Here is a 27,605-nt window from a genome sequence, read left to right as displayed (position 1 = left end):
AGAGTTAGTTTTTCAATGTTCGTCGTCAGCCGGGTCGTACTGTCCGTGAACTCGCTGTCGGTTGCCTCCATACGCTCCAGTATTTGTTTTTTTTTAGTTTTAAGTCCTCCCACGTCAGAGCCAACAGCAGTTCCTTTAAAGTTGTTCTAGCCTGTAATTGGACAAACGTGCACCAAGTATACCGTTTCCTCTTCGCTTGTTTTCTGTGTTTCCTGTGCAAGCCCAGTAGGAGGAGATTTGCCCAAATATCCGTTCTAATGTGGACAGAGATATTTTTTAAAATGCTTGGTGTGGACGCCTATCGTTTTTACGCGAAACTGGCGTTTTCAAAATTATCCAGTCTAGTGAGATATGCAAAGTAGTTTTGATAGGAAACTTTATTGTTGGATGGCAATGTTCTACTGAGAGGCACTTTGTTAGAGGACTTTTGTCTTGTGGATGTTAAGTATAAGGCCCATCCTCCTGTAAGCTTCAGAGAACAAATTAACAATGTCTTGGAGCTCAGCCCCCGAGCAAATACTAATGAAATATCATTTGCATACTGCAGCTTGACTACTGAATTTTGAGTAACGTTGATTCTGGCGTATGGTCACTGTGAGTTAAACAGTTTTCCTGTAATCCTGGAATTTAGATCCACTCTAGTGGGAAGTTTGTTGGAGATTAGATACAACAAATGGAGCAAGAAAGATTCAAAAAGATGTTCAAATAATGAGGCATTTGACACTGGTCTTCACCATGATTGATGTTGCACCCACACCCTGTCTGCCAGAGAAAGTGGGATCTCCCAGTGGCCACCCGTTTTAATTCCACTTCCCATTCCCATGTCTGACATGTCAGTCTATGGCCCCCTCTTCTGTCGTGATGAAGGCACGCTCAGGTTGGAGGAGCAACATCTGACATTTCGTGTGGGTAGCCTCCAACCTAATAGCATGAACATCGATTTCTCAAACTTAAGCCCACCATCCCCCCCCCACCTCCTTCATCATTCCCCAAGCCCATTTCCCTCTCTCACCTTACCAGCTTACCTGCCTATCAACTTACTTTGCTGCTCCTCCCCCCTTTGTTTCTTCCATGGCCTTCTTTCCTCTCCCTTCAGATTCCCACTTCTCCAGCCCTGTAGCTCTTTTACTAATTAACTTCCCAGCTCCTTACTTCACCTCCCCCTCGTTTCACCTATTACGTTATGTGCTTCCTTCCCTCGTTTCACCTATTACGTTATGTTTCTTCCTCCCCCTCCCCACTTTCTCACTCTGACTGCTCACCTTTTTTTTCCCAGTCCTGATGAAGGGTCTCAGCCTGAAACGTCGACAGTACTCTTTTCCATAGATGCTGCCTTGTCTGCTGGGTTCCTCCAGCATTTTGCCTGTGTTGCTTTGATTTCCAGCATCTAGAGATTTTCTCTTGTTTGTTGTAGACCTGTTGGTTAGGATAATTATGAAACAAACATGAAGTTGGTGATGAATTTGAGAAGGGTGTTCCATAATCCCTCCCTGATGGAATTAAAGTTCCTAGTAAGTTTGAAAAGCTTGTGTATTGCCTTTGGTGCTGCTCTGTACATTTTTCTTGAAGCTGTCATGTGAAGGTTATGTCCATTGTAGCTTAGCTGTAGTTGGACAGAAACCATACTGTAATTGTGAGAGCAGCTCTGTAGCTATTGGGGAGAGGTGGTTGAAGTGACCCTGTTAATAATACATATTTTTGGAGATAGCGGAAAGACCCTACTTTAGTTACCATAGTCAAGCTTGTTTTCATTTTTGAAGATGCTCATAATTATGGAATCATCTGAGGTCCCCCTGTATCTACCAGATGTGGACATGGAGATAGTGAATTTGTGACTGCAGCTCTCTGCCACCAAATTTTAGTACAGCAATAGGGATATTATCTGCATCTGAAACCTCAACTTTTTTTAGTTGGTATGTGGCCTTTGGTCTTTGAAGCTTCATATCAATCAAGGCTGGACTAAGTAGGTAAATGTGGCATTGAGTCAAGAGAGCAGATGTCGAGGATAGATTTGAGTACTCTTCCCAGTGGTTCTTGGCTGCCTCTCTATCCATATGTTAACCTTCATTCTTTGCTTCCATTCAGGCCTTGAAAAATTATTAATGGTTTACACCCAGAAATAAGTACCCATCTACCATCAGGCTCAAGCACAGTTTTGACCCCACTGTTAAATAGTTACTAAATATGACTATTGCACTAGGGAACTACAGTATTTAATAATTTGGAGGAACTCAGCAGGTCGGGCAGCATCCGTGGAAAAGATCGGTCGACGTTTCGGGCCAGAACCCTTCATCAGGACCGACCTGCTGAGTTCCTCCAGCGTGTTGTGAGTGTTGCTTTGACCCCAGCATCTGCAGATTATTTTGTATTTAATAATTTGGATGCTTAGCCTCATAATCTACCTCGCTTTGATCTGCACCTTGTTGTTTACATTCACTGCACCTTCTCTGTGGCAGTTATACTTTATTCTGCATTGTTATTCTTTGACCTTGTTCTAGCTTAATGCACTGTGTAATGATCTGATATGTATGAACAGTACGTAAGATCAGCTTTTCACTGTATCTTTGTATAAGTGATAATAATAAAACAATTCTAATTCCGATTCTAAAGCAGGAGGACATTTGCTTAATTTTGCACATCTCTAAGAACTTTCAAAATCTCAATGACACTCCACATTTGCAAACATTGGAGAAGACAGTGGCTTCAGGAGAAAGGGAGACAGCTCCCATGATCACTCAGAGGGATATGCAAGCTTTGATCAATGAGATGCATACCATGGGTACATTCCATGTGCATCTATGGTACTCCAGAAGATCTACTAGGTTCATATAAAGAAGTGTCTAGCATGACATGGCTACAAGGTATTAACTAGGGGAAAGATACCTCTCAAGACGATCAATGTTGGAATAAAGTTCGTGAGTCCCCAACATAAGCCATCTGTACATATACTTCATGCCTACAGAACAGAAATGCTGTCAGAACTTCTTTTACTCAAAGGTCTGTTCAAGTCCCAGCATGCTCAATTTCACCATCTTCAATAGATTATCTTTCACAACTTCCACCAACTTCAGGAAGATTCTATCACAAACTACTTCCCATTGTATATGTCACTTTCCCATGCAACCATGAGGTTTATAAAACTAGGACAAGAAAATCTGCAGATGCTGGAAATCCAAAGCAATGCACACAAAATGCAGGAGTAACTCAGCAGGTCAGACAGCATCTGTGGAAAAGAGTAAACAGTTGATGTTTCAGGCTGAGACCTTTCATCAGGTCTTGATGAAAGGTCTTGGCCTGAAATATCGATTGTTTAGTTTGCAGCGGTGCTCCCTGAGTTGGAGAAAATACTGCTACTATTTATTGTAACATGGATTCTAGAACATCCTGTACTTCTGAAATTGCCCTCTGTTAATATACTGTCTGTTTAACAAAATGCTTACATGATATGCTCCTGGTTCCACTGTGCATGGTTCACTCAAGTCACGGATTGCAGCTTTTTGCTCCAGAGGAAATGGGCAAGGGTATAACTTAATGCCCTCAAGGCCCCAGACAGTCCTTCCAGGTGAGGCGACACTTCACCTGTGAGTTGGCTGGGGTGATATACTGCGTCCGGTGCTCCCGATGTGGCCTTCTATTGGCGAGACCCAACGCAGGCTGGGAGATCGTTTTGCTGAACACCTACGCTCTGTCCGCCAGAGAAAACAGGATTTCCCAGTGGCCACACATTTTAATTCCACATCCCATTCCCATTCTGATATGTCTATCCACGGCCTCCTCTACTGTAAAGATGAAGCCACACTCAGGTTGGAGGAACAACACCTTATATTCCGTCTGTGTAGCCTCCAACCTGATGGCATGGACATCGACTTCTCTAACTTCCGCTAATGCCCCACCTCCCCCTTGTACCCCAACCGTTATTTATTTATATACACACATTCTTTCTCTCTCTCTCCTTTTTCTCCCTCTGTCCCGCTGACTATACCCCTTGCCCATCCTCTGGGATTTCCCCCCCTCCCCCTTTTCCTTCTCCCTGGGCCTCCTGTCCCATGATCCTCTCATATCCCTTTTGCCAATCAACTGTCCAGCTCTTGGCTCCATCCCTCCCCCTCCTGTCTTCTCCTATCATTTTGGATCTCCCCCTCCCTCTCCCACTTTCAAATCTCTTACTAGCTGTTCTTTCAGTTAGTCCTGATGAAGGGTCTTGGCCCAAAACGTCGACTGTACCTCTTCCTAGTGATGCTGCCTGGCCTCCTGCGTTCACCAGCAACTTTGATAATGTGCGTATTTCTGTCATTTGATTTGTGCCAGAGAAAGGGCAGCAACATGATAGCACATTGGCAGTCCTCAGTCCATTTTCACATCTGAAAATGATCTCCAGTGAGGTCTACTTAAGGAAAAGTTGAAATTTAACCCTGTAGTATCCAAAACACAAACACTACATGTATGGATTTCTGGGCTCTTGCTTTATATTGTAGTGTTATATTCAGATTTGAATCTTTGTTGAAATATGCTGTGTTAGATTGAATACAGCAATACAGAATGGTTGACGTTAGATTGCGTCTTTTGTATTATGGGATACCTTTTGAAGAAAAGGAGAATCCTTTTTCAGTAATGTTTTTCAAATGTTTTACAGATTTAAAAAATTCCCTTTATCAATTTATTAATGAAGAAACTGAAAGGAATTATGACAAAGAAGCAGAAGCTGCATTAGAAAAAGTGAAAAGCAGCGAATTAAGTACTGAGCAGCTTGTTAATGCTTGGGCGAAAGCTTATCACGAGGTATGTATTTTAGAAAAGTCAGCCAGTAGTTTGGGGACATCCAACAGCATAAAGCCAACCAAACAATTGGAAGAATTAGAGATTTTTGTTTTGGGCTATGCTTCTGTTTTGCTTGTTTCCTAAAGATAAATCTTAAGTGCACATTTGAGAGCTGTTAATAAAAATCCTGCAGGAATGCAATTTTGTTTTGTGTATTAGCCAGGCTTATTTTTCTGTGTCTAATTTAACATAGCAGCTGTACAATGATTTATGTGGTTTTATGACATTAAAGGACAACACAAAGAGAAGCCGGAGGATGAGCAGATGATTTCTGGCATCCACATGTCAGGATGCTGAAGCAGGGACCCAGTTGCAGACTAAGTACTGTGCACACTGTGATATTTACTGAGGGGCAACAAAGTCGGAGTCAAAGTTCAGGCAGAGATCAAAAATTCCAGAGAAATCCAAAAACCAGAATCAGGAAACAGGCAGAGTCGATATTCAGATGGACAGAGTGCAGATACGAATGCTGGAAAGGCTCAGGAAAACTCACTGGCACAATCTGGCAACAAACAGGTGAAAATGCAGGACTAAAATACACTAAGCAATAAATAGAGAGGCAGATGATAGGTGGAGCACAACGAGACAGAAGTGACAACAAAACAGGTAATAATGGTGAGAGATGAGAGGCAGAATACTCAGTAATACAGGGGACGGAGTAGAGCAGGAGTGGGGACAGGAACACATGGGGCATGAAAACAAACCAGAGCACATGGCAATACAAAAACACAGAATGGCGGCTAGGGGGAAACACACAAAAGGACAGAGTTCAGTTGGAGCTACAGTCATTTGTGTCTCCAAAGAATAAGGAGAATTGGTTTAAGCACAACTTGTGATAGACCTCATTACATTGTTGATTTTTCAAATATTTACATCTATACAATACCAATGTTTGTATGTTTTATTGAAGTTTATTTCTTTATTTAGAAATACTCTGTGTCCTCAGGACCTTGCAGCTCAATGAGCCCGCGCTGCCCAATTACACTTATGTGACCAATTAACCTACAAACCCGTACACCTTTGGAATCTGGGAGGAAATCGGAACACCCGAAGGAGAGCGTATAAACTCCTTACAGACTGTGGAAGAATTGAACCCGGGTGTCTGGCACTGTAATAATGTTACTGTCACTGCTATGTTATTGTTATACACACTTTGCTCTTAATATTGTCCTTGTATGCTCATGTCATCTGCCATGAATTAGTTTGCTGCACATTGCATTGTATAGATTTGATGCTTCAATGTTATAAAATTTTAAAGAAGTCACTGAGCCGAATTTAGCTAATATGTTTCATTAATTTCTAGACCACATTGGAATATGCTCAGCCTGAAGAGCCAAGCTGGGATGAAGATTTTGCAGATGTATACCATGACTTGATTCATTCTCCAGCCTCTGAGACTCTACTAAACCTGGAACATAATTACTTTGTCAGAGTTTCAGAGCTCATAAGTGAAAGAGACATGGAATTAAAGAAGCTACAGGAAAGGTTTGTAATTTTCATACAAATGAAAGTGTCTGCATAATATGCTGTTTTTCTAACTCAAAAGTGGAATGCATTTTCAATCCAAGAAATTGAGCCAAACATTGTTGCAACCAGTGCAAATACAGCAGTGATGTAATAAACATGGAATTCCAGAGATGAATAGCAAGTTTGATTAGTGCTATCAAGTTCAAGTTCCTTGTGAAAATACTCTGATTATTAAGAAAAGTAATGCTATTAACGTAATTTGAAATAGTTCACTAAGAGAGATAAGTGATGCTAAACTGATGTAGTTGATATTCATTGATATGAAATACAACTTTACGCAAAATCTAATACCACTGTTAGAACTTGGTTATACTATTTGCAGTCCAGTTCTAATTGACAGTATGCATATTCACAATAATTATCTCTTTCAGTGGTGCATCGTGACTAAATTGAATATATTCAGTAAATTTTCATGTTTTTTTCTGTTCCTTCAATGAAAATTTACCATGTTTTTATTAGATTTGGTGTATCCTAGAATAGTCGCTTTATGTATTTTGAAATAAGACCAGAGAGTATGTACCAGTCTTCATAGAGGGATCAGAAGTAGAGAGAGTGAGCAATTTCAAGTTCCTGGGTGTCAGTATCTCTGAGGACGTAACCTGGACACAACATATCGATGCAGACATAATGAAGGCAAGGCAATGACTATATTTTATTAGGAGTTTGAGGGGATTTGGTATGTCACCAAAAATACTCACATACCCCTACAGATGTACTGTGGAGAGCACTCGAAATGGCTGTATCACCACCTGGTATGTGGGGGGGGGGGGCGGGGGGCTACTGCACAGTATCAAAATAAGCTGTAGAGAGTTGTAAACTTAGTCAGCTCCATTATGAGCATAAGCCTCTGTAGTATCCAGAACATCTTCAAGGAGTGGTGCCTCAAAAAGAAGGTGATCATTAAGGATCTCCATCACCCAGGACATGTCTTCTTCTCATTGCTACCATCAGCAAGGAGATACAGAAGCCCGAAGGCACACATTCAGTGATTCAGGAACAGCTTCTTCCCCTCTGCCAATCTGATTTCTGAATATACATTGAGCCCATGACCACTACTTTTTTATTTCTTTTTGTTTTGCACTACTTTTAAAATTTTAACTATTATACATACTTCTCTCTCTATCTCTCGCTCCCCCTCCCCCTCCCTCTCCTTCCCTCCCTCCCTTGATTCTGATTACATTTTTTTGTTGGTTTTGCTGTGTTAGGGAGGTTAATATGTTATTTATCTTCTCAGGGAATGCAATGCCTTTAAAACTGATTTCTTTTTTAATAGGCAGTCTGTAGAAATGGACAAAGTAATGCAAGAACTAGGAAAAACACTTACAGATCAAGATGTAAACTCAGTTGCTGCTCAACATTTTGATTCCCAACAGGTAATCCAACTGTACCTTCACTGATATAATTACGTTTAATTCATTAAATGTAATTCAGATGCAAAGTAACATTCCCAGATAAATCAGTTACTTCAGTACTGAGCCACAAAAATTATAGTGTGAACCAAAATCTTAAATTTTGTGAGGTGTCATCTATTTATGTGTGCAGAAATTTGTACAAATTATTTTGAAGAAGGAAAAAAGCTCCCCAAATATCAACCAACTGGAACATACAGGATGAAAGTTAACATATTTAATGTTGCTGCCGCGCACACCTATAATTTTGTTCTGTGGAATGAACATAGTACCAGAGTAACACTCCACTAGTCTGTAATCCAAAACTTTGGAAACCGTAGTGGTTCAGCATCTGGTTACCAGTGAATGTTTGCATTTCCTGCTCACTGGGGTCTTGGTGTCCACACTCCCCCTTACTCACTAGGGCATTAATTCCCATGATCACCTCCACTAGCTGGGGCATGACTCCCAGGTTCCCATTGAACCTACCCAATTAACTGTAAAATTTATTACAATGTTGCCTAACATCCATAATAGAGAAATAAATGCACTTTGGGTGTTAGTAGATATGACATCCTGTTGTCCAGAAAATCAGCTTGTCTGGCATCACCAAAGTGATGCATGTTTCTGATTATAAAGGTTTTACTAGTCTGAGTAGCCTCTTCTTGAAAACTTATTATTACAATACAAAGATGTAAGATCACTATATTTTAATGTAAAGAAAATATCTTAAAGAAAATCTTGTAAGCATCTGTAAAATTTCTGTAATTAGGTACTGGAGAATAAATGGGCCAGTGAACTAAAACAACTAATGACAATTCAGAAACAGGAATACCAAGAGTGGGTAATAAAACTACATCAAGACATGAAAAATCCTAACAACAGTACAGTCAGGTAGCTTATTTATGAATTTGTTTATTGATCTACGATTAACATTGTTATCATGACATACTGTACCTGCCTAATCATTCAGAGAGGAGGCATGAGTCTGCAGATGCTGGTATCTGGAATGGGAAACAAGCTGCTGGAGGAATACAGCAGTATGGGCATCATCTATGTGTGTGGGGGTGGGGGAGGAGGAGAGACTGTCAATGTTCTTGTCATAATACAGGGTTTTGAATCAAAACTTCGGCAACTCCTTTCCTCCAACAGATAATGTTCGAACCACTGAGTTCATCGAGAAGATTATTTGTTGTTCCTCACTAATTATTAGTTTTTGGGCAATACTTTGATGCTTGCATAACTTTGCCAGAAGTTTTTTTTCTTGGATTTTGCATTTGGTTGGGTCATCTTTATATTGCTGTGCTTCTTAACTGTGTTCTCTGTCTCTTTCTAATTACCAAATTAACCAATTCTAAGATGAATAAGATCAACATCTGTAATTTAGTTTTTGAATCCTAAAAGATAATAAGAAATGAGTGGCATAGTACAGCTTGTGAGATAGACTGTAGTTCAGTAAGCATAGAAAACTGTATTGGTTTCTAAGAACCTGATGATTGATTTCAGCAGAACCATGCATTGAAAGTGGAGGCAAAAGACAAAATATTGAAAATTGACTTTAGCCCCGGTGCTGTTTTTTTTCACAGTAGTTGTATACTTACATTTGCAAAAAAAAAGTTTGCGAACCCTTTGCAATTACCTGGCTTTCTGCATTAGTTACTCATAAAATGTGATCTGATTTTATCTAAGCTTCAGTAATAGACAAACACAATCTGCCTGAACTAATAACACACAAACAATTGTACTTTTCATGTCTTTATTAAAAATATTGCTTAATCATTCACAGTCCAGGCTGGAAAAATTATGTGAACACTTGTATTTAATAACTGGTAAAACTTCTTTTAGCAGCATTAATTTCCACCAAACATTTCCTGTAGCTGCTGATCAGACTTGCATAAAGGCGAGGAGGAGTTTTAGACCATTCCTCCATACAAAGTAGTTTCAGTTTGTCAATATTTCTGGGGTACCTTGCATGAACAGCCCTCTTTAAGTGATGCCACAACATATCAATTGGGTTAAGGTTTGGACTCTGATTTGGCCATTCCAAAACACGAATTTTCGTCTTTTTAAACCATTCTGTTGTTGATTTACTCTTGTGTTTCAGATCATTGTCTTGTTGCATCATCCAACTTCTATTAAGCTTCAGGTGACAGACCACTACCCTGACATTCTCCTGTAAAATGCCCTGATTCAATGTTGAATTCATTGTCCCCTCAACAATTGCAAGCTGTCCAGGCCTGAGGCAGCAAAGCAGTCCTTAACCATGCTGCTCCTTCTACCATGCTTCACAATTGGGATGAGGTTTTGGTGTTGGTGTGCAGTGCCCTTTTGCCTCCAAACAGCAACATGCATTTCTGCCAAAAAGTTCAACTTTTGTCTCATCTGTCCACAGAACATTGTCCCAGAAGCATTGCGGAACATCCAGGTGGCCTTTTGCAAACTTGAGACGTGCAGCAGTGTTTTTTGTTGAGAGCAGTGGTTTCCTCCATGGTGCCCTTCCATGAACATCATTCTTGTTCAGTGTTTTTCTTACAATGGACACATGAACAGAAACTTTAGCAAGTTCTAGAGATTTCTGCAGGTCTTTTGCTGTTACCCTTGGGTAACCTCCTTCACCTCCTTCAGCATTGCATGTTGTGCTCTTGGTATGATCTTTGCAGGATGCCCGGTCTTAGGGAGAATAACCATAGCACTGAATTACCTCCATTTGTAGACAATTTCTCTTACTGTGGGCTGATGAACACTCAAGTCTTTAGAAATGCTTTTGTAGCCTTTTTCAGCTTCATGCATCTCTACAATTCTTCTAAGTTCCTCTGAAAGTTGTTTTCATTGAGGCATGGTGCAGATAAACAGATCTTTCTTGAAAAGAGCAGTCTCTGTCAGTAACCTTTTTTATAGGACAAAGCACCTCCACAACCCACACCCCCAATGTCATCTCATTAATTGGAACATCTCATTTCATTGACTCCAAATAGCTTTTGTAGAAGGCATTACCCCCAGAGGTTCACATACTTTTTGAACCGAGACTGTAATTGTTTAAATGGTGTACTCAGTGTTTACAAGAAGAAGTACAATTGTCTGTGTGTTATTAGTTTAGGCAGATTGTGTTTGTCTATTATTGTGACAGATGAAGATCAGGCCATATTTTAAGAGTAATTAATGCAGAAAATCAGGTAATTGCAAAGGGTTCACAAACTTTTTTTGCAATTGTACATTACACTCAGTGGCCTCTTTATAAGGTACAGGAGTGGAACCCGTTGTGGTCTTCTGCTGCTGTGGTCCATCCACTTCAAGGTTCAGCGTGTTGTGTGTTCAGAGATGCTCTTCTGCTCTGCTCACCACTATTACAATGCATGATTATTTGAGCTACTGTTGCCTTCCTATCAGTGTGAACCAGTCTGTCATTCTCTTGTAACCTCTCTCAGTAACAAGGCACTTATACCCATGGAACTGCTGCTCACTGTTTTTTGTTTATCACACCAGTCTGTTTTGTGTGTGTGTGTGTGTGTGTGTGTGAGAGAGAGAGAGAGAGAGAAAATCTCGGGATCAGCAGTGTCTGTGACACTCAAGCCACCCTATCTGGCACCAACAATCATTCCACAGTTAAAGTCAGTTAGATCACATTTCTATCCCATTCTGATGTTTGATCTGATAACTGAACCTCTTGACCATGTCTGCATGCTTTAATGCATTGAGCTGCTGTCACATAATTGGCTGATTGGATATTTGCATTAACGAGCAGATGTATAGGTGTACCTAATAAGGTGGCCACTGAGTGTATTTTGATATCTTAGCAGTTTCTGAATAAGTCATTCACTAGTAATTGGGAAAAAAATAGATTATTTTCCATTTTCAATCCAAAATTTAAGTAGTCAATAACTTATTTGTAAGCGGGGTATATAATAAAAAAATTGCTTTGCACTAAAGCAAGTTTGATTCAGTGCGCACTTTTCAAAAACAAAATCTTTTCCTGCTTTTTGAAGTGAGGAAATCAAAGTAAAGCAAAGTCAATCTGCAGTATCAAATGAACGAATGTTTGAAGAGCGATCACTGTTGGAAGAAAGCTTTACTATACATTTAGGTAGGAAATTATTTTACAATATATGTTGTCTGTTCTTCAGTATAGTTTGGAATTTGTAATGTTTATCCATTTAGCCTGGTGCTGAAATTACCTGTACTTTCTTATACAATTTACAGGAGCCCAGTTGAAAACCATGCACAACTTGCGCCTAGTGAGAGCTGATGTCCTTGATTTTTGTAAGCACAAGCGCAATCAGCAAAGTGGTGTTAAACTTCAGAGATTACAGACAGCACTGTCACTATATTCCACTTCCCTCTGTGGGCTTGTCTTGCTTGTTGATAACCGCATCAATTCCTACAGTGGTATCAAGCGAGGTATTTCAACACATTTTTTAAATTCAATACCTCTTATTGCAGAAATTGGCAAAAATATTTTACATGTTTTCACAAAAGGCTAGAAGTACTTGTCAAGTCAGACAGCATCAATGGAGACAGAATGATATGATACTAAAATACATCCTAGGATGTGCTGGGACACATCATCGGTGATGTAACCTAGGGTCATCAGGTGTTTTGGGTCTTTTAACATCAGATACCCTTGCCTAGGTGACCCAACCAGAGTTGGTCAGGCCCCAGTTTGTGTCCCAGCAGTATTGGTCCATAGGTCACATCTCTTGATCCAGAGCCATCTGGAGGCTGGTTCAGTAGCCTCTGTGATGGTCCTGATGGCTCTTTTCTTTGCAGTTCTGAGAGTTAAGTTCTGCAGTGCGAGCAGCAGGAAAAACCTCTACACCCCATCTCTGTAGGCTTGCATCATGTGCTCTATCCCTGTCTCTTACACTGCTCTACCAGTTCCTAGTATTTAACTTTCTTACTCTCGAATGCCTCCTGAATCCAGTTTTCCCAAGGCACTGTCAGTTCTACCATGACCTCCTGTTTGGAGGTTTCTGACAGAATGATCATTTCAGGCCTCAGTGATGATGATGTGATGAAGTCAGAGAACTTTAATTGCTTGCCAAGTTCAACTTTCAGTTAAAATATTGTATAAAACAAGTTTTAAGAGGCAGAGTGAAGAGAAGAGGAGGAGAAATCAAATGTAAGCTTTGTAACAGGATAGAAGCGTTTGAGAGATTATATGATAAAGGTGATGATAGTGTAAGGTGAATGCTAATAGAATGCATTTACTAGGAATGCCAGTAATGGTAGAGAATAAACAGCTGAAAGGTGAAGACAATTAATTAAGTAGGGAGGGAATGAATTTGTGAGCGCAAGTCATGGAATGGACCCTTATTTGACAGAGACATAGGAAACTAATGTCATCAGAACAGATGCAATGCAAATAGAATTCTGAAAGAGTAACACATATAATATGCTGGAGGAATTCAACAAGTCAGGCAGCATCTATTGAGAGAAATAAACAGTTGATGTTTTGGGGCTGAGAACCTTCATCAGGAATTACATCTGTATAGGAAGTGGAGTGGAAGGAGGAATGTAATCAAAGGTAAAGGGTTGATTAATTCCCAGTAAGCCTTTTCTAATGCATACTTCACCTATGAGATAGAGGAGAATACATGAAATAGTTCTTTTCCACATAAGAGAACAATAATCTATGCTGGCAAATATTTCTAGCTGGTGATATAAACGTAATGGTTTTGATTCCAAAGAAGGTTATAACGAGGAGATTCATCCTTTAAGTATTATTTTTAGCAGAAAATACAATAGGCAACTATAAGACCTGATGTATGAATTTTCCTTGACTTTTGAGTGTTGTTCACTACATTGGTCTTTAAAGCTATAGGGCCAGGAACAAGCCGGGGGGGAAACAAGCCTGTCTCTTAGAGGGTTGGGGGTGGGAATCAAATAAAATACCCCACTAAACCTGTAGAAATATTTAAATGCTCATCTGTGCAATATTTTCAGTGTAGGATCTTTGTTCTGTCGCTGATTACGTCATACAAAATCCATGAACTTCCGTCTATTTTCTGATCGGCACCTCTCCAATTACATAAAGTTGTTATACTGAGACTAGTTATGATTAAACCATATTACATTTTCCACAGTAATCCAGTTAGCTATCTTCTCTATTTAAACACCAAGAATAATTACTTTAATTATCATAAATCACTAATTAGTTAATTTAGTCAAAGTAGTGTTATTCCATGATCTTCAATCAAGTTTTGGTAACCTCACCTTTGATTGAGGGTGGTTTCTTAATGTACAGAGTAATTTCTGTTATGGTGTTTTACTTGTCTAGGTAATTCTTACAGTTTTAACGAACATTTTTGTTGCTCTTTATGGGCATTTAATTATTTTTCCTCTCTTTGCTGTCCACTAGTACCATCAATAATACCGATAAAAAGCACAGTCTGTCTAATTCCAACCATTTCATTAACAATTTTGTCTCCCAGAAGAACAGGCAAAATATTGAGTAAAAGAAAGAATGTCACATTTAACATGAGTTTCATAGTTAGGCAATAGATCATGGAACCATATGGAACCAGGAATACCTTTTATTAAATCCACACTATTGAGCACTGGATACCTTTTGATACGTCATCACAATTATTATTGTGAAGGACTCATTATATAGACAGAACAGTTATACTCATTTTTGCAAGTATTTGATATTCATAGCTGGATACTTCCAACAAGAAAGGCTAGAAAGTGTACAGGACTGAACTGGGGCACATAATCCAGTTGTGGCACAACTATTGATTTCCCCAGCTGGGATAAAATATTACGGTACAGGCCAGTAAGTGGACCTAATCTGTGATCCAAATTTGCGTGTAACTGACAGATTTTTCAGTGTACAGAGTAATATGGCGTCCTTTGCTTTGTATTGACTTTGCTTTTTTACCACCGTAAAAAAAAACTAAATAATAATGCTGTTTTATAATGTACATCAGGAAGAGCAATGCTACGCAATTCCAATATTTGATTTATTCGTGCTGATCTTGGAAAATTAAGTTATTTGTCAATGCTATTAATTGTTGTTTCTTTTATATATTTGCTAGATTTTGCAACAGTTTGCCAGGAGTGCACAGATTTTCATTTCCCTAGAGTGGAACAGCAGCTTCAGGTTGTCCAACAAGTTGTACTTTATGCAAGTGCTCAACGTAACAAGAAAATAAAGGAAAGAGCTGGTAAATTAGAAAGTACACAGTTGAACTGGAAACTTGATTGTGATTTTGTTTTGTCTGACCAAGTTATACAATGAACAAAGTTGCTTCAAATCACATTTGTGGTCCGAATGTTTATATACCATAACTCCTATGAGGAAGCTAGCTTTAAATCTTCAGTATTAATCAAAAAGAATTATCTGTTATTATTGCTAACACTTTATCTTTTTTTACCTTGTGACGAAAACCAGTGTGTCTTATGAGTACAGCTGGTGTTCTGTGACATCTCAGAGTTGCTCGTCCCTAACCAAAAGTTCATTACTAATTTCATAATCTGGAATTTTCACAGCTGACCTGCGGATTTATATCAATTACTTATTTTGTTATGAGTGTAATTGATTGTCTTATTTTGGACCAAATTAGTGATGAGAATGATGTAATTATCAACACTTGTGTAAAAACATAGGAAATCTAACCATAGCTTCAGAAAATATCTATTTGTAGTTAACTCAGCAGTCAAGTTGGTATCTCGATTTCCTTTTCTAGATTGCAGTGATAGCAGCCTTCTACCACTAATCAGTGGAAATCAGAGAACTGATAAGTATTCTAACAACTGTGAAGCTGTTCTGATTTCAAGAAACCCAGAAAATGTTACACTTTGTTGAATGGGGTGCACTCAAATGAGACTTTTAATATGTATAAACCATATCTACCCTTTGGCTTGAGAAATTAATTTTGTGTGTGAAGTGTACACTGATAATTATTTCATTGTTCCTGATTTTTACTATTTTTACTATATTAAAGTTTGTGCATGATGTTTAAGCTTTTAACATAATCTTATGCATATGGCCCAATTTTTGTTTCACACTGAGGAATGCAAAAGTGTTAGTTAAGAGTTAAAGCTTTTTAACCTGGATTTTATGGACTGCTATGAAATCTTGGTTGTATTTGGCTGGTCATCCTGCTTGGTGACTTCACTGTTGCTATGACTGGCAGAGATTCTCATTGGCTGATACCTGACAGAAACTGTCAATGAGAAAGGAAATGTTAGCACCACTGGATCTTTGAGGGTTATGATTCTGAGTGTCATTGCTTCATTGCTGACACAAAAATCAAGGCTAATAAGTTACAGTTGTACATTTCCACTCATAGACCTTGTGCACTGATTATCTTAAAACACTGGTTGATCTATTAAATATCAAAAAAAAATTGAAAACACCTCATTCCAGTAGTTTCTAAAATAATTCATGCCAGAATCTATTTTTTGTACAAGAGTTACCAAATGGAAATGGGGGGAGTGAAGATAAGTCAAAAATCGGAGAAAGAAATCCATCAAATATTTTACCAGGTAAGTGGAACTGCAAACTACATTGAAAGTTAATATTTGACATTCTGATTTTCAATCCCTCAATAGGATTGAGCCAGGCTGTGGGAGATTTATAGTCATGGGAAAGTCATTATTTTGGCCTGTATATGGCACTCTTGTCATCAGTAATTTTCAACTCCTGGTTTTCAGAATAGATGTGACACTACATTTCTAATGGGCATTGCATTGACGATTTCCATATCTGTTGCATCTGGAATTGCTCCATTTAATAGAACTTTAGGAAAGGAACTTCTAAATTTCAATAAAACTCTTAATTGTAAGACTCTTGGCAGTGTGGAGGATCAGAGATATCTTAGGGTCTGTGTCCATAGGACACTCAAAGCTGCTGCACAGGTTGGCAATGTTGTTAAGAAGGAGTATGGTGTGTTGGTATTCATCAACCATGGGATTGAGTTCAAGAGCTATGAGGTAATGTTACAGCTATATAAGATCTTGGTCAGACCCCACTTGGAGTACTTTGTTCAGTTCTGGTCAGCTCACTACAGGAAGGATGTGGATACAAGAGAAAGAGTGCAAAGGAGATTTACATGGATGTTGCCTGGATTAGAGAGCACGCCTTATGAGAATAGGTTGAATGAACTTGGCCTTTTCTCCTTGAAGCGACAGAGGATGAGAGGTGATCTGATAGAGGTGTGTAAGATGATAAGAGACATTGATCATGTGGATAGTCAGAGGCTTTTGCCCAAGGCTGAAATGGCTGACATGAGGGAACATGGTTTTCAGGTGCTTAGAAGTAGGTGTAGAGGGACGTCAAGGGTCAGTTTTTCACACAGAGTGGTGGATGCGTGGAATGGACTGCTGGTGATGGTGGTGGAAGTGGATACTGTATGGTCTTTTAAGAGACTCTTAGATAGGTACATAGAGCTTAGAAAAATAGAGGACTATGTGGTAGGGGAATTCTAGGCAGTTTCTAGTGTAGGTTACATTATGACCGAAGGGCTATAATGTGCTGTAGATTTCTATGTTCTATGTAGTTTCCTGTTCATCAACCTTAGTATTTGGGAGTATTGATCATCTATTAACTCAGCAGTTCTACTGAGCATTTCTTCAGAATAAAAGTGATATCAATTGCAGGAATCAATGCAAAATTAATGTTATATAATTCATTTGAGTTTTTTTTGTAAAAACAATGTACAATGAGAATCAATAATATTTTGTTGGGTCCTTGAAAGCTTTGACTTTGATCTTACCATGAAAATGCTCCTGATGTTGTGAGACCAGATGATACAGTATATTAGGAGTGGTCAGCCCAGCAGCCATTGTTATTTATCATGGTGCATGTGATGTAAATATCTTTGCAGTCTCTCACTCAGACAATAATACTATCTTAGGAGGAGACTGTGCTTGGACCAGTATTGCCATGTGGTCTTATGCTCGTGTCTTTACTGAATCCTTCCACATTCCTTCCATGACAATATCAAAGATTGCAATCTCCCCGTACACGGGTGTTGAGTATCAGTTTGCCTGCCCTTTTAAGATGTGGACTAAGATTTTTCTCATGATTAGAATAGGAGACTGCCTTCACCTCATCCGAAGTTTCCAAAATGACCAATGATGACAATATAAGGTTAGCTATACACTAGAGTAAGCCATAGTGTGATAAGGTGTTTACTAAGTGTGCTGAGAGAGTCACTGAGACATTATTTTTCTCGGGAAGATCACTTCATAAAGACAGCAATCCCTTTCCCGTTTGCCCTTCCTGAAGAAGATATACCTAATACCTTGTCCTTTAAACTGGCCACCTTCTCACTCGGAGCAGTGATTTTAGTATCAGTGTCCAAATTCCTAATCTGGAGAGTGTTCAAAACTTTGGCTGTTGGCATATTCCACGAGGATCTTGATATTCCAGGTTTAGAACTTCATGTTCTCGAGTAGAATTTGTGTGCATGTAGTTTCTACCCCACACAAAATTCACTGAGTAAGGTCTTAATCGAGTAGCAAGAGGCTCCAAGATAACTAGAAACCAAGCTCTTTTCTGTGGGTGTTAATGTTTACGTGCACATGCCATTTGGCATGTGAACACTTGCTATTGTGCGTGTGTAGGATCAGGAACAAGAGCCCTTGCACACTGCATCCCTCATCACTACACATTCCCATCACCCACTTTCTCAGGCATCTGTTACCAGCTGTGACCCAGCCCAACGTACTTGCCTCTGAACTCTACTTGGCAGTTGAAAATTGAGGAAAAGTGTATTTGAGGATCAATTGTTCAGACATATTACAAAACTCATTCTCTCTGGCAGTAGTGATCCCTCCCCTCCTATGCATTTCGGAGACCGGGATTCCTACAAGTGGCACAACCATTACCTTCTCTGCAGAATCCTCCAACTTTGTGCCCTATCCCAGGCCCACATCCCCGGCCCACATACCCAACTTTGAGGCTCTAGTTGCAGGTCCTGTTTATGAACCTGATGTCAGATTCCCCAAACACGTATTTTTCTCTGAGCTCCATCGTGGAAGTAATACCCAGATGGAGGAGAAGGTGGAAAGTTGCATTCAAAGCCTCTCTGCTAACACCTGGAATTCCCCAGCCTATGACTGCTCAGAAGGAGAAGGTGCATTTGGATTGGTATTAAAAAGCAAAAGTTCATGCAATGAGAGGACTGAAGCAGTTGCATTAGTGGCAACAAATAACCCTCCACTCCTCCATCGTTCTTGGACTCATCCTGCCCTGCCTGTGGAAGAATTGCGGTCTTTTGGAGTTTTTGGAGTGGAAAAGGCCAAGGAAGTTCTGACTAAGATGGATAAAATTCTGAAGTGCATAGATGGGGTAGACTTTTCAAAACTATCTGCTAAGCAAAGGGGTCTATAACTAGAACACATAGAGTAGGTGATTTGAGTAGAGTAGAAATTAGAGTAGAAATTTAGAGGAGATGTGGAAAGAATTTTTTTCACCTAGAAAGTAGCTGAATCTGGAGTGCACTGTCAAAAAGGGTGGAGGAGGCAGGAATTCTCACAACATTCCAGGAAGTATTTAGACGAGCACTTTAAATGACATGGGTTAGAAGTCTTCTGTCTGAGTACTGGAAAATGGAATTATGTAGTTAATTTCTTGATGGTTTACATGTTTCATGGTGTATGGTTCTATGACAGGTTAGCCATGATAGCTTATTTAAATATTCAGTTGTTCATGACACAGGGAATGCTCCACAGCCAATCCAAAACCAAAGCTTAATGTAATCAGTAAATCTATGAAGTTTTTTTATGATATGGAGTTGCATTGAACGCATATTAGTTCATCATGACAACCAAGATGAATGCTATCCATTAATTAAGAAATGTGAGTGATTCTTTATTGATAATCTATATTTGCCTAATACATGATATGTATCTCTTAGATACTAACAATAATGAATAATGTTTTCCACGCCTTCAGTGGTTATTTTTCTTAAATGATTTAACAGTGTTGGTGCGTTTTAAGTGATATTAAACAATAAAAACTTAACATTCTTTCTACAGGAGAATTTTACACCACGAGGCATTCTAATCTTTCTGAAGTTCATGTTGTTTTTCACCTGTGCGTGGATGATAATGTAAGATCTAGCAATATTACAGCCCGTGATCCAGCAATTATGGGCCTACGGAATATTCTGAAAGTCTGTTGCACTCATGACATTACAACGATCACAATCCCTCTATTACTAGTGCATGACATGTCCGAGGTAAGTAGAAAATTGTTAAGGCGAACAACATCAGTCAGTGTTCAAGTGATTTATAATATCAGCTGAAGGCATAAGAAACATTAAAAAAATAAAGACAGAACATTCTGGAAATAAGCAGCAGATGAGATATTTTGTGATTTGACAGAAATAGAGTTAATGTTCCAGTTAGATGACATTTCATGAGAACTCAAAAAACTAGAGGTAAATGCAGTTTTAAGTTTGCAATGAAAAGAGGCAGGGAACAGAAGGGAAGGTCTGTGCTAGTGTAAAGTTATCAGCTGTGGTATTCTATATTAAATGGATTGAAGGCAGTGAATATTAATAGCTAAGGTATTAATAGAAGAGGTACAGACAGGAGGAAGTAAATTAAATCTGATATTACCAATAGAGGGGATTAAAAAGTGTGGAAATGTGAAATATGAGGCTATAATGACTAATTTTAAAAAATCAGAAACTTATTATCCTGTAATCGTTCATAATTTTCTTTCCTCTACATAACTTTGTTAAATTAACAGAGTTGGCAAACAATTACTTTAGACATTTACTTCCAAATCTGGTTGGAGTACAGAATTAGAATCAGCTTTATTATCTTATATGACATCTTATATTGTCTTATTAGTTGTTTTGCAGCAGCAGTACAGGGTAAAGACATAAATACTATAAATTAATAATAAATCGTGCAAAAGAAAAGAACACTGAGATAGTGTTCATGGACCATTCAGAAATCTGAAGATGGAGGGGAAGTAGCTGTACCTGAATCATTGAGCCTCAGTCTCCAGGCTCCTGTACCTTTCCGTAACAGTAGAAACAAGAAGAGTAGATGGTGAAGGTGCTTAATGATAGGTGTTGCCTTCTTGAGGCACATAATGCACTATCGGACTCTACAAATGAAGACTGATCAGATCCTTCTGCTATTTTGTTCTTTTCCTATAGTCTGCAAAACTTTCACGAAGATTTTCATTTATCCTAGTTCTAAACATCTTTCTCTGGTTTCCCTTCTACTTCTCCACAAGTTGTGTTGAAAATTTTCTTGTCCATGTTGTCCACCTCCTTCTCCAGCGATCCTGTTCCCACTGAATATATATTTGTGGTCTCCAAAAAAGAAATATTGACATATCAATTCTCTCCTGAGTGATTATCTCTGCTGCTTTAAATATCTCCATAATAATTCATAAAGAAATGACCCTTAATCCCTTCATCCTGCAAATTATTACTTGTCTTCAATTTCCTTACAAATTCTTTTACCAATCGCAAATTTCTTGGAGAAATTCAAACACTCAGGCTTCATTTCTTGCTGAATATCAAAATCACAAGGTCATGATTTTAATATCCTCATCTTTGTTTTCAAATCCCTCCATCGTTATGTCTTCTTCCTACTTTATATTGTTATCTGATTTTGTGTTGTTATTCTACTCTAGTCTCTATCCGATTTTAATTGCTCCATCATTGTTTGCGGTGCATTCATCAACTAAGGCTCACTGAACTACTCAGCCTTTCCACCTTTTTCTTTTTTCAAGTCTCTTCTTAAAACTTCTTTGACCAAAGTACTGATGTGCCTTTGTGTTGTATTTTATTTCAGAACATTCCTATGCAAATGTTTATTCCATTAATAGTACTTAACAATTGGTGCAGACTGCACTGTTCATAACCAGTCAGTGCTGCACGTTTTATTTCGGGGAGACCAGCTTAATAAAATAGAATAGGTCTTTCTTTTAATGTTAACAGGATTTGAGATTACATGTCATATTCTTACAAAGTGACCAGAGACTGGCACATTTGTATAAATAACAATTTATCTGAGTTTTTGATTGCTTTAATTGAAAGGTGGAAAAATTACAGAAATTACTAGCAACCTTTTGTATCTTTTTCATAAATGCTGTGGTTTCTAAACTGTCTTAAAATAGATTGGATGAAAAGCTAAAGTCCAAAAACAATATTGCACAAAGCTGAAAATGTTCTTTAATCTTTTTATTATTTACAAAAGATTGCACACAATTTCCTGGTTTTGCATTGTCTCCTTTCTAAGCATATTTCTGAGATCATCTGTGAAATTCCTAAATCTTGCTAAATTGGTATGGTGAATGTCTAATGTTGAGCTGAACTACTTCATTATTGAATAGTTTAGTATAATTTCTAGTGTATAGATAGGAAAATGTAACCCAATATTTCATACGTTATTAAAGTTACTGTTTATTAGATGTATTTAATTGTTCACTACAAAAAAAGTGCTTCTTGTAATCTGCCTGAGTAAAATACTGTTTTATTATCAATGTTCTCTCACAATGTCACCAAGTCTAGCTTCATACCTCCTCTCCTGCATAAATTAAAAGTTAGCACCTGTGCTACAGTATGCTTACTCCATACTTCATGAAATTTTCTTGCTCTGTATTGATGATGAGGCCAAGCACAAAGCTAAGGACAAAAAAGATAAAATCAGTGAAAATATTTTCTCTTAGCCACTGACATTACGTTGTTTAAAGGCACCAACACTAGAGGTAATTCAATAAATGATTGCAGGCGTTGAGATTACGATGAAATAAATTTCGCCATTTTGGATGGAAAGATGGAGATGGGGGAAGGAAATAGAAAACACCAATTTAATTTGATTTTGTAGAATTATAAGTATCTGCTGTTGAAAATGGTTTAAGCTGCATTCTGGTACATTTCATAAATCAGTCAAACTTTACTCACATTTTTCACCCTATAAATTATGTTAAATTGTTGTCAATCCCCTCATTATATTCTGTACATTAGTTATGTATTTCAGTGGGAGATTATATTTGTCATAGAATTTGTTATATCATTTTGAATTAAATTAAAATGCAACAAATCTTATTTGGGGAGAAATGAAATTTAATTCTAACAAATCTAGCTTTAAGTTATTTTTTAAAAATTGCTGCAGCCAATGCACAGAATCAAAATTAAAGATAGCATCCTTCCAAAACAAAGGTACCCAAATTGACAGACAAGCATATTTTCAGGCTTCGAGCTCATAATGAAAATTCACTTACACATCTTTATCTGATTGTGGATCATTTCCACAACTAACAGGGCTAAGAACAGTACAAAATCCAAGTATGACTACTTGATGTATTCCTGGGAAAATGAGAAAACACAATATTATTCTGGTAGTTTGAACCATGGAGGATAAATGGCCAGATGCTATCTGGCACTTGAAATATATTGACATTTACAAGCACTATGCACAGAGCCAAATATCAGATAGTCATAGATACTGTGCAGACCTACCTGAAAAAAAAACTCAAATGCAAATAGAAAAGTAATCCTTTTGGAAAATCTGGAGATAAAATTTTGTAGACAATGAAACCAAAAAATTACCAGTGCTGCACTACCATTTCGTTTATTTTTATTATTAAAGGTTATTGAGACTCATTTGCAAGTTAATTTATGATATGAAATGACCATTTATTAATGCAACCGCTGTTGAATATTTCTGGTTACATGATAGTTTATCCATAACGCTTCATATATTTGCAGGAGATGACAATACCTTGGTGTCTGAAAAGGGCAGAGCTTGTGTTTAAGTGTGTAAAAGGTTAGTAAGTTATTTGTCAATTAATTTTAGATACCTTCTGATTAACAACGCATGTGGTTGGGGGAATCAATGTTTAAAATGAGTGTGAATCATGGAGGTTGCATAATGTGTCTCCAATAATAAAACTTACTATCTGTTTGCAGCTAAAGATTAGACTTAACTGTTTTTTTCCTTTTCTACTGACTTCTGTTGAACTGTCATGTGCTCTGTACTCTGCTTTATCAAGCCAACTAAACACAGTGCACTATGTTTAGTTGTAATGAACAAGACAATCTAAGGAGAATCTTAGGGGAATCTAAGGGGAATCTTTTATTGCAGAATTAAAGGCATTTATAGGAATTGGAAGCAGCATCTCCAACACCATCACACTGAGCACGGGGGCCCCCAAGGGCTGTGTGCTCAGTCCACTGCTGTCACTCTGCTGACCCACGACTGTGCTACAACACACAGCTCGAACCATATCATCAAGTTCGCCGATGACAGGACCATGGTGGGTCTCATCAGCAAGAACGATGAGTCAGCATACAGAGAGGAGATGCAGCAGCTAACGGACTGGTGCAGAGCCAACAACCTGTCTCTGAATGTGAACAAAACAAAAGAGATGGTTGTTGACTTCAGGAGGACACGGAATGACCACTCTCTGCTGAACATCGACAACTCCTCCATAGAGATCGTTAAGAGCACCAAATTTCTTGGTGTTCACCTGGCGGAGAATCTCACCTGGTCCCTCAACACCAGCTCCATAGCAAAGAAGGCCCAGCAGCGTCTCTACTTTCTGCGAAGGCTGAGAAGAGTTCATCTCCCACCCCTCATCCTCACCACATTCTACAGAGGTTGTATTGAGAGCATCCTGAGCAGCTGCATCACTGCCTGGTTGGGAAATTGCACCATCTTGGATCGCAAAACCCTGCAGCGGATAGTGAGGTCAGCTGAGAAGATCATCGGGGTCTCTCTTCCTGCCATCACAGACATTTACACCACATGCTGCATCCATAAAGCAAACAGCATTATGAAGGACCCCACGCACCCCTCATACAAACTCTTCTCACTCCTGCCATCTGGCAAAAGGCACCAAAGTATTCAGGCTCTCATTACCAGACTACGTAACAGTTTCTTCCCCCAAGCCATCAGACTCCTCAATACCCAGAGCCTGGACTGACACCAATTTACTGCCCTCTACTGTGCATATTGTCTTGTTTATTATTTATTGTAATGCCTGCACTGTTTTGTGCACTTTATGCAGTCCTGGGTAGGTCTGTAGTCTAGTGTAGTTTTGTGTTGTTTTATGTAGTTCAATGTAGTTTTTGTATTGTTGATGTGCACCATGGTCCTGAAAAACGTTGTCTTGTTTTTACTGTGTACTGTACCAGCAGTTATGGTCGAAATGACAATAAAAAGTGACTTACTTGACTTGACTACGAACTTCAATGGAAAACCTGAAATTCTATACTGCCTTTTAAATTCTCTGGGCATTTCAATAACCTTTGTGACAAGTTAACTATCTGGGAAGAGTGGGGCTGACATGACACTGTGTTCGCAAGAGCAGATTGTTTTATTTGATTCTTTAAAATTAATACTTTAATTAAAAATTAAAGTGTGTTTTGTTACTTAACATTCAAGATTCAAGTACATTTATTATCAAAGAATGTATAAATTATACAACCTTGAGGTTTTCTTGCTCACAGGTAGCCACAAAGCAAGAAACTCGAAATAATCTAATTAAAGAAAAAAAAGAATAAGAATAAAAGACCAACACTTGATGCCCAAGAGAAAGAGAAAAAAATACAGATCATGTTAACAACTGAAGTGAGCAACAGCATTTCCAACCAAAATTGTGTCCTCAGATCTGAACCTCGAACCTCAGAGTAGGCCCAAAGCCTCGCTTATCAGTTCATCATATTAGCAGGCATAGAGCACAGCAGCCGGGGCAGTCTTCATAGCTTTGGCACCAGTGAAATGACCATCGTGGAGAATGAACAAAATGGGATCCCAACACCCTGTCTTTTCAGTCTGTCTGGCCGGCATTTAAATTGACGAAACAATGGAACAGCGAAAGGTTCCAGCGCTCTGGAGAGAGGGATGAAGATCGCGAAGAGCATGCGAAATTGGCTCTCGCATCCGATCTGGGCTGGCATTTAAAATGTCTAAACAGTGAATCATATCTTGCACTAGGACCCAGGCACTGCTGCTGTGAATGGCTTCAGGCCTAGATCATGCCAGCCGAGGACTTACTCCAGGCCCAGATTTTGCTGCACAGCAACTCGCTCCAGGCCCGAATTTTGCCACCCAGCAACTCGCTCCAGGCTCGGATTTTGCCAACCAGAAACTCGCTCCAGGCTCAGATTTTGCCACCCAGCAACTCACTCCAGGCCCAGATTTTGCCGCCCAGAGACTCCCTCCAGCCCTGGTTTTGGCCACCCAGCGACTTGCTCCCAGTTGACTCTTAGCAGATGTAATATCACATGTTTGGTATTGGAGAGCATACAAGTTGACAGTGTTTAGAAAATGCATTCCAGCCAATCTTGGACAGTACTGACTCTTTCCTCAGGAGATCAAAGTCCAATAAGTTACTCCCTCATGCAATCTGACACTGAGAAGCTATGTCTGCCAGCATGGATCCCTTTGGAAAGTCTTGAATTTTTTATACTAGAATATTTTCTAAGTTATGTTTCACTGCCCTTAATTTGATCAGATGAACCTGATCACATTTTCACTCTTTTCATAAAAATTTCAACTGGTGGCATCTACTGTCTATATAAGAAACATTTCCTAACCATCTGTTTCTTGGAACAACAGGAATTCTGCAGATGCTGGGAATTCAAGCAACACACATCAAAGTTGCTGGTGAATGCAGCAGGCCAGGCAGCAGCTCTAGGAAGAGGTACTTCCTAGAAACATCGACTGTACCTCTTCCTAGAGATGCTGCCTGGCCTGGTGCTTTCACCAGCAACTTTGATGTGTGTTGTTTCTTGGAACAGTTATGTTTTCACAGCCTTCATTTCAAATGCCTTAGTATTTTCACTCGTATCCATGGTTTTAGCTTCTTTTCTCATCATTTATGTCAGTTATGGTCACTGACCCATTTATGACCACATGATTCTAGTTTGTGTGCACGTTCTTAAAATATATGTACAGTGTGTGTTAAAAATGTGCAAACTTGGTGAAGCTCTGTTCTTCTGTTTAAAAAGGTGTATGTTATCTTTATTTTAGGTTTTATGATGGAAATGGCATCTTGGGACGGAGGAACTTCTCGTACAGTCCAGTTCCTTGTACCGCAGGTAGAGTACCAATTTTGTTACTGTTTGAGCATTTCCATTCTTTTTAAAACCTGCAGAACTTAAGAACCAAAGTGAAGATACTGCAACAGCAATTCTGGAAATATGGAAAATATTATAACTTATTTAAATTCACATCTATGGAGAGAGTTTGATTTGAGAAACATTATGCAGTTTAACATCTCTCTCGTGTAGGTGTTTTGGCAATGGGGTAGATAGCCATATATAGTACTCGAAGTCCTTTTTACCTGCAGGTCCACATACATGTATGGTCAGCCACAGAGATGTGAGTTAGTTTTATCCCTATCACCCAAGTTGGGAACATGAGTCAGGAACATGTGTAGGTTTACAGCCAGAGTCAGAATTCTTATGTGTTTCATCTTGTTTTGACAAGTCAAAATCTACATTGATGTTGCCATATAGTAGTGGTCACCAACCTTTTTAAGCCCAAGATCCCCTACCTCGACTTCAGTGAAAGGCAAGATCGACCTGCTAAATCGTTTAGAGAAAAAACAGCTCAGATTGTACTTCAAATTTGAGGCCTTTTATTTGGGCGAATTGTATTTGAATTACACAAAATACTTTTCTCAAACTTGCAAATTAATTCAAACAAGAAAACACTAACTAGCATATCAAAGATGCCACAGCTGTCTTTCTTTAAGAATATTACAATACTTCACACCTTTAATTCTAAGTTTCATTATTTAATTTTATTTCAACACGAAAAATAAATGAATAAAAATTGACTGTTGCACTCAGTGTGATGACTGGGGCTGAATACTTTCTGCTAGTTCCCTTAAATTTGGCTCATAACTACAGACAGCCAGTCTGAGACAGTCTGTGAGGTGTAGGA

At 38.8% G+C, this 27,605-nt stretch overlaps 1 protein-coding gene across 1 annotated transcript in view; it reads left to right on the top strand.

The window, feature by feature from the left end:
* The window catches only part of ferry3 (FERRY endosomal RAB5 effector complex subunit 3), a 71,108-nt gene that overhangs the window by 23,123 nt on the left and 20,380 nt on the right, over positions 1-27,605 (top strand). The window contains exons 3-13 of the mRNA XM_063072566.1: positions 4,634-4,779; positions 6,122-6,303; positions 7,619-7,718; positions 8,506-8,627; positions 11,717-11,814; positions 11,931-12,128; positions 14,768-14,896; positions 16,146-16,220; positions 19,719-19,921; positions 23,420-23,477; positions 26,688-26,755. Of these exons, the coding sequence (XP_062928636.1) occupies positions 4,634-4,779; positions 6,122-6,303; positions 7,619-7,718; positions 8,506-8,627; positions 11,717-11,814; positions 11,931-12,128; positions 14,768-14,896; positions 16,146-16,220; positions 19,719-19,921; positions 23,420-23,477; positions 26,688-26,755 (1,379 nt within the window). The remainder of the gene's footprint in view (positions 1-4,633; positions 4,780-6,121; positions 6,304-7,618; positions 7,719-8,505; positions 8,628-11,716; positions 11,815-11,930; positions 12,129-14,767; positions 14,897-16,145; positions 16,221-19,718; positions 19,922-23,419; positions 23,478-26,687; positions 26,756-27,605) is intronic.

This window comes from Mobula hypostoma, chromosome 20 (genome assembly GCF_963921235.1).
Source record: "Mobula hypostoma chromosome 20, sMobHyp1.1, whole genome shotgun sequence".
Lineage (NCBI taxonomy): Eukaryota > Metazoa > Chordata > Chondrichthyes > Myliobatiformes > Myliobatidae > Mobula > Mobula hypostoma.
Note: the sequence above shows the minus strand (reverse complement) of the source record. Positions and strands in the feature narration are given on the sequence as shown.